Source organism: Hypanus sabinus, chromosome 6 (genome assembly GCF_030144855.1).
Source record: "Hypanus sabinus isolate sHypSab1 chromosome 6, sHypSab1.hap1, whole genome shotgun sequence".
In the NCBI taxonomy this organism is placed as follows: Eukaryota; Metazoa; Chordata; class Chondrichthyes; order Myliobatiformes; family Dasyatidae; genus Hypanus; species Hypanus sabinus.
In genome coordinates, this window is record NC_082711.1 from 167,564,119 (window position 1) to 167,575,664 (window position 11,546).

General features: G+C 40.2%; 1 protein-coding gene across 3 annotated transcripts in view; it reads right to left on the bottom strand.

The window, feature by feature from the left end:
- Positions 1 to 10,727, bottom strand: part of akap10 (A kinase (PRKA) anchor protein 10) — a 95,221-nt gene extending 84,494 nt beyond the window's left edge. For all 3 annotated transcript variants that reach the window (XM_059973436.1, XM_059973437.1, XM_059973438.1), the window contains exon 1: positions 10,525 to 10,727. In XM_059973436.1, the coding sequence (XP_059829419.1) occupies positions 10,525 to 10,546 (22 nt within the window). In that variant the 5' untranslated portion in view covers positions 10,547 to 10,727. The remainder of the gene's footprint in view (positions 1 to 10,524) is intronic.
- Positions 10,728 to 11,546: the final 819 nt, after the last annotated feature.

An 11,546-nucleotide genomic window follows, 5' to 3' on the forward strand; every position in this document is an offset into this window, starting at 1 on the left:
ATATTTGTGAAGCATCTGCCTTGAGCAGATCCATGTCATTTCATTAGCACCCAGATTCAGTGCATTTGAGTGTCTGATAATATCATAGGAAACTGAGTCAGAAAGCACAAGTCAAGGACGCTAAAGTGACAACTACATTACAAGGGCTAACATTTCTCTTTCTACATCCTCAAGTAGATTGTTATAACACATTTAACATTTTAAACAAAATAAACATACTTGGTTCTCCGCAAGCAGATTTCCTGGTGGCCAATCCCCACTCCCAATCCGATAGGTCAGTTCTACCTCCAAATTTGCCACAACGAGGCCTCTCTCAGGTTGGAGGAGCAGCCTCATTCTGTTTGGGTAACCCTCAACCTGATGACAACAATTTCTCCGACCCAGTAATTTTTCTCCCTCACCCTTCCTCCTCCTCCTATTCCCTACTCTGATGCCCCTCTTACCATGTCTCTTCTCCTCACCTGCCTATCTTTTTCCCTTTCTCCCATGCTCCACCCTCCTCTTCAATCAGATTTCTTCTTCTTTAGCTCTTTCACTCAACACCTACCAGCTTCTCACTTTATCCCCACCCTTCCAAAACCCACCTGGCTTCACCTATCACCTTCTAGCTTATACTCTTTCCCCTCTCCCCATCTTATTCTGGCACCTTCCCCCTTCCTTTCCAGTCTTGATGAATTATCTCAGCCCACAACATTAACTCTCTATTCATTTCCAAAGATGATGTCTGACTTTTTGAGTTCATCCAGCGTTGTGCATGGATTTTCAGCATCTCCAGAATTTCTTGTTTTTATTCTTCATTCAATTTATTTTATAATCCTGTTATTGTCTTATTGTATTTGCTATACTCAATTAATAAAAGCTTCATGATTTATATTATTTAGTACACTGGATTCTGTTCACTTAATTCACTGTAAATGAACAAAATCAGCGTACTTAATGAAAATAATAGACCACCTTCATACAATGCTACTGATTCCATTCTCCAAATCTTCATTTTCATTGTAACATTCAAAGTGGTTGTCGAAACCTTCAAATTATTTGTAGTCCCTGACTTGTTGAAGTAATGAAGTTGTTTCATTTTCATTTCTGGCATCTCTTAGTCTAAAATGCTTGAAACCACAGAGAGCAAAATGGTTCTGAATTCTCTTACTACTTAATCCTTGCAACTATCAGAGACAAAAATCACTGCTTTTTGAAAACAAGCACACACAACTCAAACAATTTAAAATCTGTTCACTCTAACCATGGTATAATGTATATTGGCCACACAAGTGCACGCGTGTGGCGTGTTGAGCAACAGTCTCCAGCCCCAATTAAGCAGCATAGTGCCCCAAATAAACGAAGGATATCCTGGCTATTTTCTCAATTAGTTTTTGTTCTTTAACAGTTATCCCAAATAAATGGCTGCATCAATTAACCAAATGTCCTATTAAACAGAATCCATTGTACTTTAAATGCCTCTAGTTACTACATTCTCTACAACTGTATTGCTTCAGATACTGTTATGGTTTCACACTTAATAACGCCAGTACACTAATCTCTGTTAACCTTTTGACTTTAGATGGAGTATAGATCATTACAGCATAGTACAGGCCCCTTGGTCCACAATAAACCTTTTAACCTACTCTAACACCAATCTAATTCTTCTCTCCTACATAGCACACCATTTCTCTATCATCCATGTGTGCCTCCAAGAGTTCTTAAATGTCCCTAATGTATCTGCATCTACCACCACCCCGGCAGAGTGTTCCATGCACACACCACTTTCTCTATAAAGAACTCAACTCTGACATCCTCCTTTTACATTCCTCCAATCACCTTAACATTATGTCCTCTTGTATTAGTTAATTCCACCCTAGAAGAAGTCTCCAGCTGTTCAATTAAAATATCATACCATCTTATACGCCTCTCTTCCTCCTTTGCCCCAAAGAGAAAACCCTATCTCATTCAACCTCTCCTCATCTGACATGTCTTCTAGTCCAGACAACATCCTGGTAAATTTCTAAAACTTCAAATTCTTTCTTATAACGATGTGACCGGAACTGAACACAATAGTCCCAAGTGTGATCTAATTAGTGTTTTATCAAGTTGTAACAGTGCCCAGTGGCTCTTGAACTCTACAAACTACGGACTCACTTTCAAGGACTCTTCATTTCATGGTCTCGACATTTATTACTTATATATTATTACTTTCTTTCTGTATTTGCAAGTTTATTGTCTTTTGCACACTGATTGAACACCCAAAATCATGCTGTATTTCAATGATTCTGTTATGGTTATTTTTCTATTATGGATTTAATGAGTATACCCACAAGAATATAGTGACGTGTTTCGACAATAAATTTACTTTGAACTTAACCAAAGTAATGAAGAAAACAGCCACTTTGGCCCAACTGGCCCATGGAGGCTAACCTAGTCCCATTTTTTTGCATTTGGTCCATATCAGTCCAAAAATTTCCTAACCATATACCTATCCAATCTCTCTGTACATCAGTGTTCCTAGAACCCTGGCATTTCCTTTAAATACCCTTTCAGAATTTGGCTTCCCAAAACTACAACACCTGGTACTTGAATAGACCAGTTTCATTTGTTGCTGCTTCATCCAGCTTTCCAGCAGATCTAGGTCCCACTGTGTCCTAAGACAACCTTGTTCCTTAACTAGAGCTCCACCAATTTCCATGTTGTCTGCAAATGTACTAATCAGACCACCCATATTCTCATGCAAGTAATTTACAGTAGCATGCAAAAGTTTGGGTACCTCTGGTCAAAATTTCTGTTAAGTGAGTAGAAGATGAACTGATCTCCAAAAGTAATAAAGTTAAAGATGAAACATTCTTATCAACATTTTAAGCAAGACTAGTGTATTATCTTTGTTTTGTACAATGTTAGAGTGAAAAAAAGGAAAAGAGCACCATGAAAAAGGTTCGGGCACCCCAAGAGATTTGAGCTCTCAGATAACTTTTACCAAGGTCTCAAACCTTAATTAGCTGTTAGGGCTATGGCTTGTTCACAGTCATCATTAGGAAAGGCCAGGTGATGCAAATTTCAAATCTTTATAAATACCCTAACTCCTCAAACCTTGTCCCAACAATCAGCAGCCATGGGCTCCTCTAAGCAGGTGCCTAGAATTCTGAAAATTAAAATAAATTGTGCCCATAAAGCAGGAAAAGGCTATAAGAAGACAGCAAAGCATTTTCAGGTTGCCGTTTCCTCAGTTCGTAATGTAATTAAGAAATGGCAGTTAACAGGAATGGTGGCGGTCAAGTTGAAGTCTGGAAGACCAAGAAAACTTTCTGAGAGAACTGCTCATAGGATTGCTAGAAAGGCAAATCAAAACCTCCATTTGACTGTAAAAGACCTTCAGGAAAATTTAGCAGTCTCTGGAGTGGTGGTGCACTGTTCTACTGTGCAGAGACACCTGCACAAATATGACCTTCATGGAAGAGACATCAGAAGAAAACCTTTCCTGCGTCCTCAGCACAAAATTCAGCATCAGAAGTTTGCAAAGGAACATCTAAATAAGCCTGATGCATTTTGGAAACAAGTCCTGTGGAGTAGGAGCCTTTTTCAAGGAAGAATGGGCGAAAATCCCCCAAACAAGAATTGAAAGATTCTTAGCTAGCTACTGAAAGTGTTTACAAGCTGTGATACATGCCAAAGGGGGAGTTACTAAGTACTGAACATGCAGGGTACCCAAACTTTTGCTTCAAGCCCTTTTACTTTTTTGTTATTTTGAAACTGTAAAAGATGGAAATAAAAAAGTAACCTTGCTTAAAATGTGTCATCTTTAACTTTATGCCTTTTGGAAATCAGGTCATCTTTTACTTGCTTAGCTATTCACAGTAACAGAAATTTTGACCAGGGGTGCCCACACTTCTTCTGCATGCCACTGTATTTGTTGAGTTTCTGCCCAGGAAAGCAATTTGGTAGCAACAAGAAGACTTTTTAACCGTTTTTGACATTTCTGGTTCTTCTTGGCTCCGATGGCTCACACAATGGTCTAAGTCAGGACATTATAGGTTTGGGCTTCATTCTAGAAAATTGAGAAGAAAATATTATGCTGGTGCTTCAGTGGAGGAGGCAGTATTAAACATAGTTTAATGATTTGGATGACAGAATTGATGGCTTTATGGCAAAGTTTATGGACAATGCAAAGATAAGTGGAGGGACAGGTAGGTTTGAGGAAGCAGAGAGGCTAAAGAAGGACTTTGATTAGGAAAATGGGCAAAGAAGTGGCAGATGGAATAGTGTCAGGAAGTGCATGGTCATGCATTTTGGTAGAAGAAATAAAAGCTACCATTGACCATCCCATGTTACTTCACTCCTGATGAAGGGTTTCGGCCCGAAACGTCGCCACTACCTCCTCCCATAGATGCTGTCTGGCCTGCTGAGTTCTACCAGCATTTTGTGTTTTTATTTATTTCCAGCATCTGCAGATTCACTCGTGTTGCTTTTAAATGGTAAAAGCCTTGATAGAGTGGATTTGAGAGGTTGTTTCCTATGGTGGCAAAGTCTAAGAACAAAGGACATAGCCTCAGAATAGAGGGGCGCCCTTTTAAAATGGAGACGATGAGGAATTCTTTTTTTAGCCAGAGAGAGGTGAATCTGGGGGGGGGGGGGGGGGGGGTTTGTTGCCACAGGTAGCTGTGGAGGCCAAGTCATTGGTTATACTTAAGGCAGAGGTTGACAGATTCTTGATTAGTCAGGGCATGAAAGGATACAGGGAGAAGACAGGAGATTGGGGATGAGGGGGAAAATGGATCAGCCATGATGAAATGACAGAGCAAACTCGATGGGCCTAAATGGCCTAATTCTGTTCCGATACCTTATGGTTGGTCTTAAACTGTTATCTCTTTTGCTTTCTTAGATAGATGCAAAAGTTCAGTGATCTGCTTCGAAGAGCAGTGGAGTTATCCTTAATTCTCTGTACATTTATTTTTCACAGCATAGTAGCATAATGGTTAGCACAATGCTTTACAGTCTATGCGACCTGGGTTCAATTCCTGCCACTGCCTGCAAGGATTAATATGTTGTCCCCGTAATGGGCGGGACAGTAGCATGGTGGTTAGCACACTGCTTTACAGAACCAGCAACCAGCAATTCCCGTTGCTGCCTGTAAGGAGTTTGTACGTTCTCCTTGTGACCGGTTTCTTCCCACATTCCAAAGATGTACTGGTGGTAGGTGAATTGGTCATTGTAAATTGTTCCATGATTAGGGAATACTGGGCGGAGCAGTTTGAAGGGCTGGAAGGGCCTACTCCATGCTGTACATCAGTAAATAAAAATCACGCGAGTTTCCTCCAGGTGCTCTGGTTTCTTTGCACAGAACAAATATATTCTGGTTGGTAGGTTAACTGGTCATTTTAAATGGTCCTGTGATTAGCTTTTGGACATGGCTCAAAGGGCTAGAAGTGCCTATTCTGTGCTGTATCTCAATAAATAAAAATAAAACTTCACAACAGTGAATTCCTTGGTCAAAGGATCTAGGTGGTTGTTGACCTTTTTTGCATTGCAAATAAGCTCGTGCATTTCCTAGAAAACTACAGACAAAAGTATTTCATTGCCTGCAAGACTACAACGCACTGTACAATAGGGCACCTTTCTCATGGTGAAGACTGATCACTTTCAGAGCAAAATTGGCATTAATGAGGTAAAGGTAACAAGAGACTTGCCCAGCAGTGATTGTAAGCACGCTGATGAATACTGATCGGTGTTGAATTCTTTTGTTTATTTGTCCTCCCTCACAACTGAGAATAAATTTCAGTTTGTCAGAAAGTTGCTAGATTATTTTAATTTATTCTGTAACATTGCATTATGACTAAGGAAATCAATCCTTTTGGAGAAGTAGGTATTGGAAAGTATTGAGTAGCATTTTGAACTCAAATATTAAAACCAACCTAAAAACAATATTTTGATTTTTGTGCCAAAATATATTTTTACGTGTGACGAAGAACTTTAAGAATCCTGTCACTCTCATATCTATGCAGACTATAATATGTGCAGTCCTGTTTTCTTAAAAGATTCAGGAGGATTTATCAGGCATAATAAATCTTTTATATCCAAACAGCCGGTTAATTCAATTGCAAGTTCAACCCGCCTGTATATTGCCAAAAGAAAGAGCCTATCTCCGGAACAAGGTGCTTAACACAGTTCATACAACTCACACACAACAAACAAATAACAGGGTGCATTTATGACACAAATCAAAATGTAAACAATATACACTACTGGCACTTCATATGTGATGAGACCTGGGTGGTGACAGTGAGTTCAGTAGTTGTATGGCCTGGGGGGGGGGGGGGGAGGCGATAAGAAGCTGTTTCCCATCTTAAGAGACCTTGCCCTAATACTACAATACCTCCTGCCTGATGGTAGCGGGTCAAGGAGATTGTTGGATAGGTGTTAAAGGGCCCTGTAGCCCTCAACACATTCCTATACAGATATTAAGTACTGCTGAACAAAAGGAGACTTTATATCCTTGATCAGATCGAACATAAACAACATAACACATACATGAAGTTATGTCAAAGATTCATTCGTTCTGGGGAATCTCTCAAGAAGCCCTTTCACACAGACCTTAAAAAGCTGTAAAATATTGGACATACATTATGGAGTTCTAACTAAACTCACCAGGATAAAACATGATACTACCTAGGAAACTGTTTTAAAACAAGAGGGAAATGGAAAATACTAAGGGAATTATAGTAGAAACAAGATATGTAACAGATCAATTGTTTAATAGTAGACAGATATTGGCTTAAATGGACAAAATGTTTACAAAGCAGAAAGATTTGGGAAAAGGACATTTGTGGGCCAAATGGCCCATTCTTCCCAGAGAGGGTGTTTGCTGTGCACATCATCCACCCATACCTTTGAGACAAACCACAAAAATATCAAGGAGCATGATTAAAAGCTTGGTCAAAATATATTTTAATTAGCATCTTTAAGAAGGATAGAGAATTCGAAGGGCAAAGATACTTATGGTTGGCATTCCACAGCATAAGCAGTTAAAACCAGATCATCAAAATAAAAATGAGGACACAAAAGAGAGTTGTAGTTCATAGAGGTAAGGCCATAAAGGGATTTAAAAATAATAACAATAACTTTAAAATTGAGGAAGTGCTAAGTAAGGAGCTCAAGTAGCTACACAAACAGAAGATGTTGCTGTAGAGTTCAAGTGTGTGGAGCATAAAAAAATGCGAGGCTACCAGTTACACTTTAGAACACCACAAAGAAATGAAAATATGACTGAGGGTTTCAGCAACAGTTGAGTAGAAAGAGGGTGGTGATTAGCCCATTCTTCTGATATAGCAGATAACTCGTTGATTACAAGTTTATCTGGGCATTCAATATGACACTAAGTTTGCAGATTTTTTAAAGAACTACAGTAATTTAAAATCCCCAGAATTATTGCTGAAATACCCTCTGTTGAATGTAGGGAAAATACGATCATCTTGGTGTTCACTAAAAAAGTCCATGAGACAAATTAATGACTGCACAATGTTTTAAAGTGTTATTTCAGGTCCGATCTTGTCCACTGTCCTAATTCTCACCCTGCTTGAGATGAAAAAAAATACTTGACAAAAAGGTGTTGCCAGAGAATCAGAATCTGTGTTATCAGCATCTGATAATGATACAAAATTGGTTTTGTGACAGAGGTACAGTGCAAAGACATAAAAATGACTACAAATTAGAAACTAAATAATAGGGTAAAAAAAAGAATCATGAATTAGTGTTCATAGGTTCATGCATTCCCTTAAAAGGTTCCCACCCTAATATGGGCACGTAGCATCACTCCAAGTCATAAACAACATCCTATTGTAATAAAGGTCATCTCTCTTTTACTAATTTTCTCAACTTTCCCATGCTTAAGCTCACTAAGCTCCTACAAGGCAACTCCACCATCATTTGTAGGGTGGGGACTACTCCCATTTAGACCCATTCTTATCTCCCCTCACAAGATACAGCAGCAACCATTTATCTTCCTATGGCTGTACCATTATCTATCCTTTCTCATCTATATTCCGTCCTCTGGTAGTGTTAATCAAATACATCAGTCCCCACAAGTACACTGTGGGGAGATGTCCAAGCAATACTCTAACTGTACCTCCTCTGATCGTACTCCCTTCCTATCAAGTCTGAATATATTTTGGATATTAGAACTGGCTGAGCAGAAACGTCCTCAACTGAACTCTGTAAAATCTGAAGCTGTTGCCTTTAGGCTTAGTGTAAACCCTGTCTTCTAAACACAAACTCAATCCCTCTCTCAGGCAAAGCCTGAAACTGAACCAAACTGTTCTCAAAGGTGGTGTCATATTTGACATTGAGGAGAGCTGCAGACCATATTTCCATGCCCTCACCATATTCCAGTTTAGGCTTTTAACTTAACTTGCACAGTGAAGCAGATGTTAGAGCAGCAACCTCACAGATCCAGAGACCCAGGTTCAATTCCAACCTGCATAATCGCCTGTGTGAAGTGTGCATGTTCTCCGTATGGACTTCCCCAGATATGTCACCCCTCAGTCTCAAGATCTAGCCGACTCAACCCCTCCCCATAATGCAGCACCTCAAGTCCTGGCAACGTTCTCAGCTTACTGACATCTTGCTTGTAACAGGGTGACCAGAACGTGCAAGTGCAAGTGCAGCCTCAACAATGTTTTGCACAAAGGCAACATAATGTCCCAACTCCTATGCTCAACACCTTGATTGATGAAGGTCAGCATCCAAAGTCTCCTTCATCAACCAGTCTATGTGTGACAGCACTTTTAGCGAATGACGTGCCTGTTCTCTGAAGTGCCTCTGTTCCACAACACTGCCCAGCAAGCTACTATTCACTGTACAAGTCCTCTGCTTTGACTCCCAAAATGCAACACCTCACATTTATCTGGATTAAAAGTCTTTTTCTAATACGCTCTACATTCTTGGTTAGTTTCCACTGTTGTAGAACATTTCAGCACAATACAAGCCTGTGATGTTGTGCCGAACTCTTAACCTATTCTAAGATTAATCTAATTGTTCCCTCCTGCAAAACCCTCCATTTTTTGATCATTCATATACCTGACTTTCTTAAATATCCCTAATATATCTGCCTCTACCACCAACCCTGCTAACACATCCCACGCACCCACCACTTTCTGAACAAAGAACCTACCTCTGACATCCCCTTAAAATTCCTCCAGTCACCTTAAAATGATGGCCTCTCATATTAGCCATTTCCACCCTGGGGAAAGGTCTCTGGCTATCCACTCAATCTTTGCCTCTTACCTCTTGCACACCTCTATCACATCTCTCATCCTCCTCTCCAAAGAGAAAAGCCCTACCTCGCTCAACATAACCTCACAAGAGATACTCTCTAATTCAGGCAATATCCTAATAAATCTCCTCCACATCTTCTCTAAAGCTTCCACATCCTTCCTATAGGGCAACCAGAACTGAACACAATATTCTAACTGTGGTCTAACCAAAGTTTATAAAGTTGCAACATTATCTCATGACTCTTGAATTCAATCCCACCCACACCTGACTAATGAAGAGCAACAGCCCTCATGTGGAAACCAAACTGATTGGAAGAGTGTTATATAACTTGTAACAGGGGAAGGGCAAAATTGTACTCGAAATCTTTTGGCATCTACAACCAATTTATTGTTTGTTTCTCCTCAGCTGAAGTACCGAGTGCACCACAAAAAAATCCTAACTGAAAATATTTGACTATAAAGCTCATGCATTTCTTCATCATTACTTATTAAAACAGTAACAAGGAGAAAACAAGGTGAGATAAGTACATTGAACAAACGAGCAAACCAGGTTTCGTTTAACGTTTGTGCAATCCATTTTTGGCTGAGAATTCTGAAACGCCCAAGATCTGGTACCTTAACTCATTACATGGTTTTGCACTGAACTATGAGATTCTCTCTTCAGACTTCTGAACTCTATTTGCTTGTGGTTATTGGATTGTGTGTTTTGTGGGTTTTTTTCTCTCTCTGCACATTGGGTGTACGACGGATCTTTTTTAAATATGGGGTCTTCGGATATTTTTTTGTTTTGTAATTGCCTGTAAGGAGACGAATCTCAAGGTTGTGTAATCTATACATTGATAATAAATGTACTTTTTACATTTTCCCTCAACCTATATCTTAAAGCCACAACGCTTCAGTGACCCACGTAATTACTGTTGTGATTTAATTTGCAACTAAATAGTCAATTAAATTGCACTACAATATTGAACGGGGATCGCAGAGACCCTGAATTTTTGAGGTGCCCAATGTGTTGAAATTTAACCTGAGAATTTTAATGTAACAGAATTGAAGGAAAGTCCATTTGAGAAAAGTACTAGAATGCACTTGACATCAATAAAAATGCGGCAGGAAGTCTACATATCTGTAAATAAAACTGGTCTGCTCAGCACGCTGGGCGGGGGAGAGGGTGTTGTCTGCAGGGCTACAGCCGGTTCTAGGAGGCCTACCCCCAGCAATTCGGCCTGTTCCGCCGTCTCCCTGTGACCAAGCCCGCCTCCCACCTCCTTACCTTTTCGCTTAAAAAATGACATGTTCGGGACCGTGCAGGAAACCGGGCCGCCACTCTTTCAGTGCATGGCCACCGGCGGCTCGAAGCTCGCTTCATTCATTATTCGAGAGGGAAAGAGGGAGCTGTCAAACCAACACTTCCTCCTCCTCATAGTCCCTGTCCGCGGCCATCCTCCGAACAGAGCCGAAGGTGACCGATTAGAAGTGAAGTGAACAGAGCCGAGGGTGAGCGATTAGGACCGAGCGGAGCCGAGGGTGAGCGATTAGGACCGAGCGGAGCCGAGGGTGAGCGATTAGGACCGAGCGGAGCCGAGGGTGAGCGATTAGGACCGAGCGGAGCCGACCGCGCAGTACCATGGGAAGACTCCTGGTCCTGGCAGTGAGTGAGCTGCGCGGTAGGGCATGTTGAAGTCCTGTATTTTCGTTCACAACCAAATATATTCAAGCTTTTCACACATATTTATTTATAGATTATGTATTTATCAATCTATTGTTAGAAAACGCTTAAAAATGTTGGAAATTGGTAGGATCTATGAACTCTCACCTTAAGGTCCCTGCCATTTAGTGATTATGTCTTGACAGTATTAGATGTGCAAAATATACCATCTCACTCTTGCTTGGGTTAATTTCCGTATGCCACATTCTGCTCAACTTTCCGGATAATCTATATTCTCCTGTGTTCTTAGGCAACTATCCTCTCATCTACAAGTCCACTCATCATTGTGTCATTAGCAAATTTACCAAATAATCTGTGATTCTTCAGTTAGTTTGGATCCCTGGATGTTGAAACAAATATTCAGGATTTAGAGATCCACCACAGTCTGTCATGTTCTATGTTTAGTCTGTGATAAATTACTGTTTTGAGGGTTTCATGCACTCATTTAAGAAAGTTACAACCAGAGGTAATTTTTAAAACAAGTAAAGGTTATAGAGACTCTGGTGTAGTGATTATCACAACTAGTGTGGGAAAACAGTGACATTTAAAAATCCAACAAAAAGTAAGTAAATTTTACCTGAAACCAC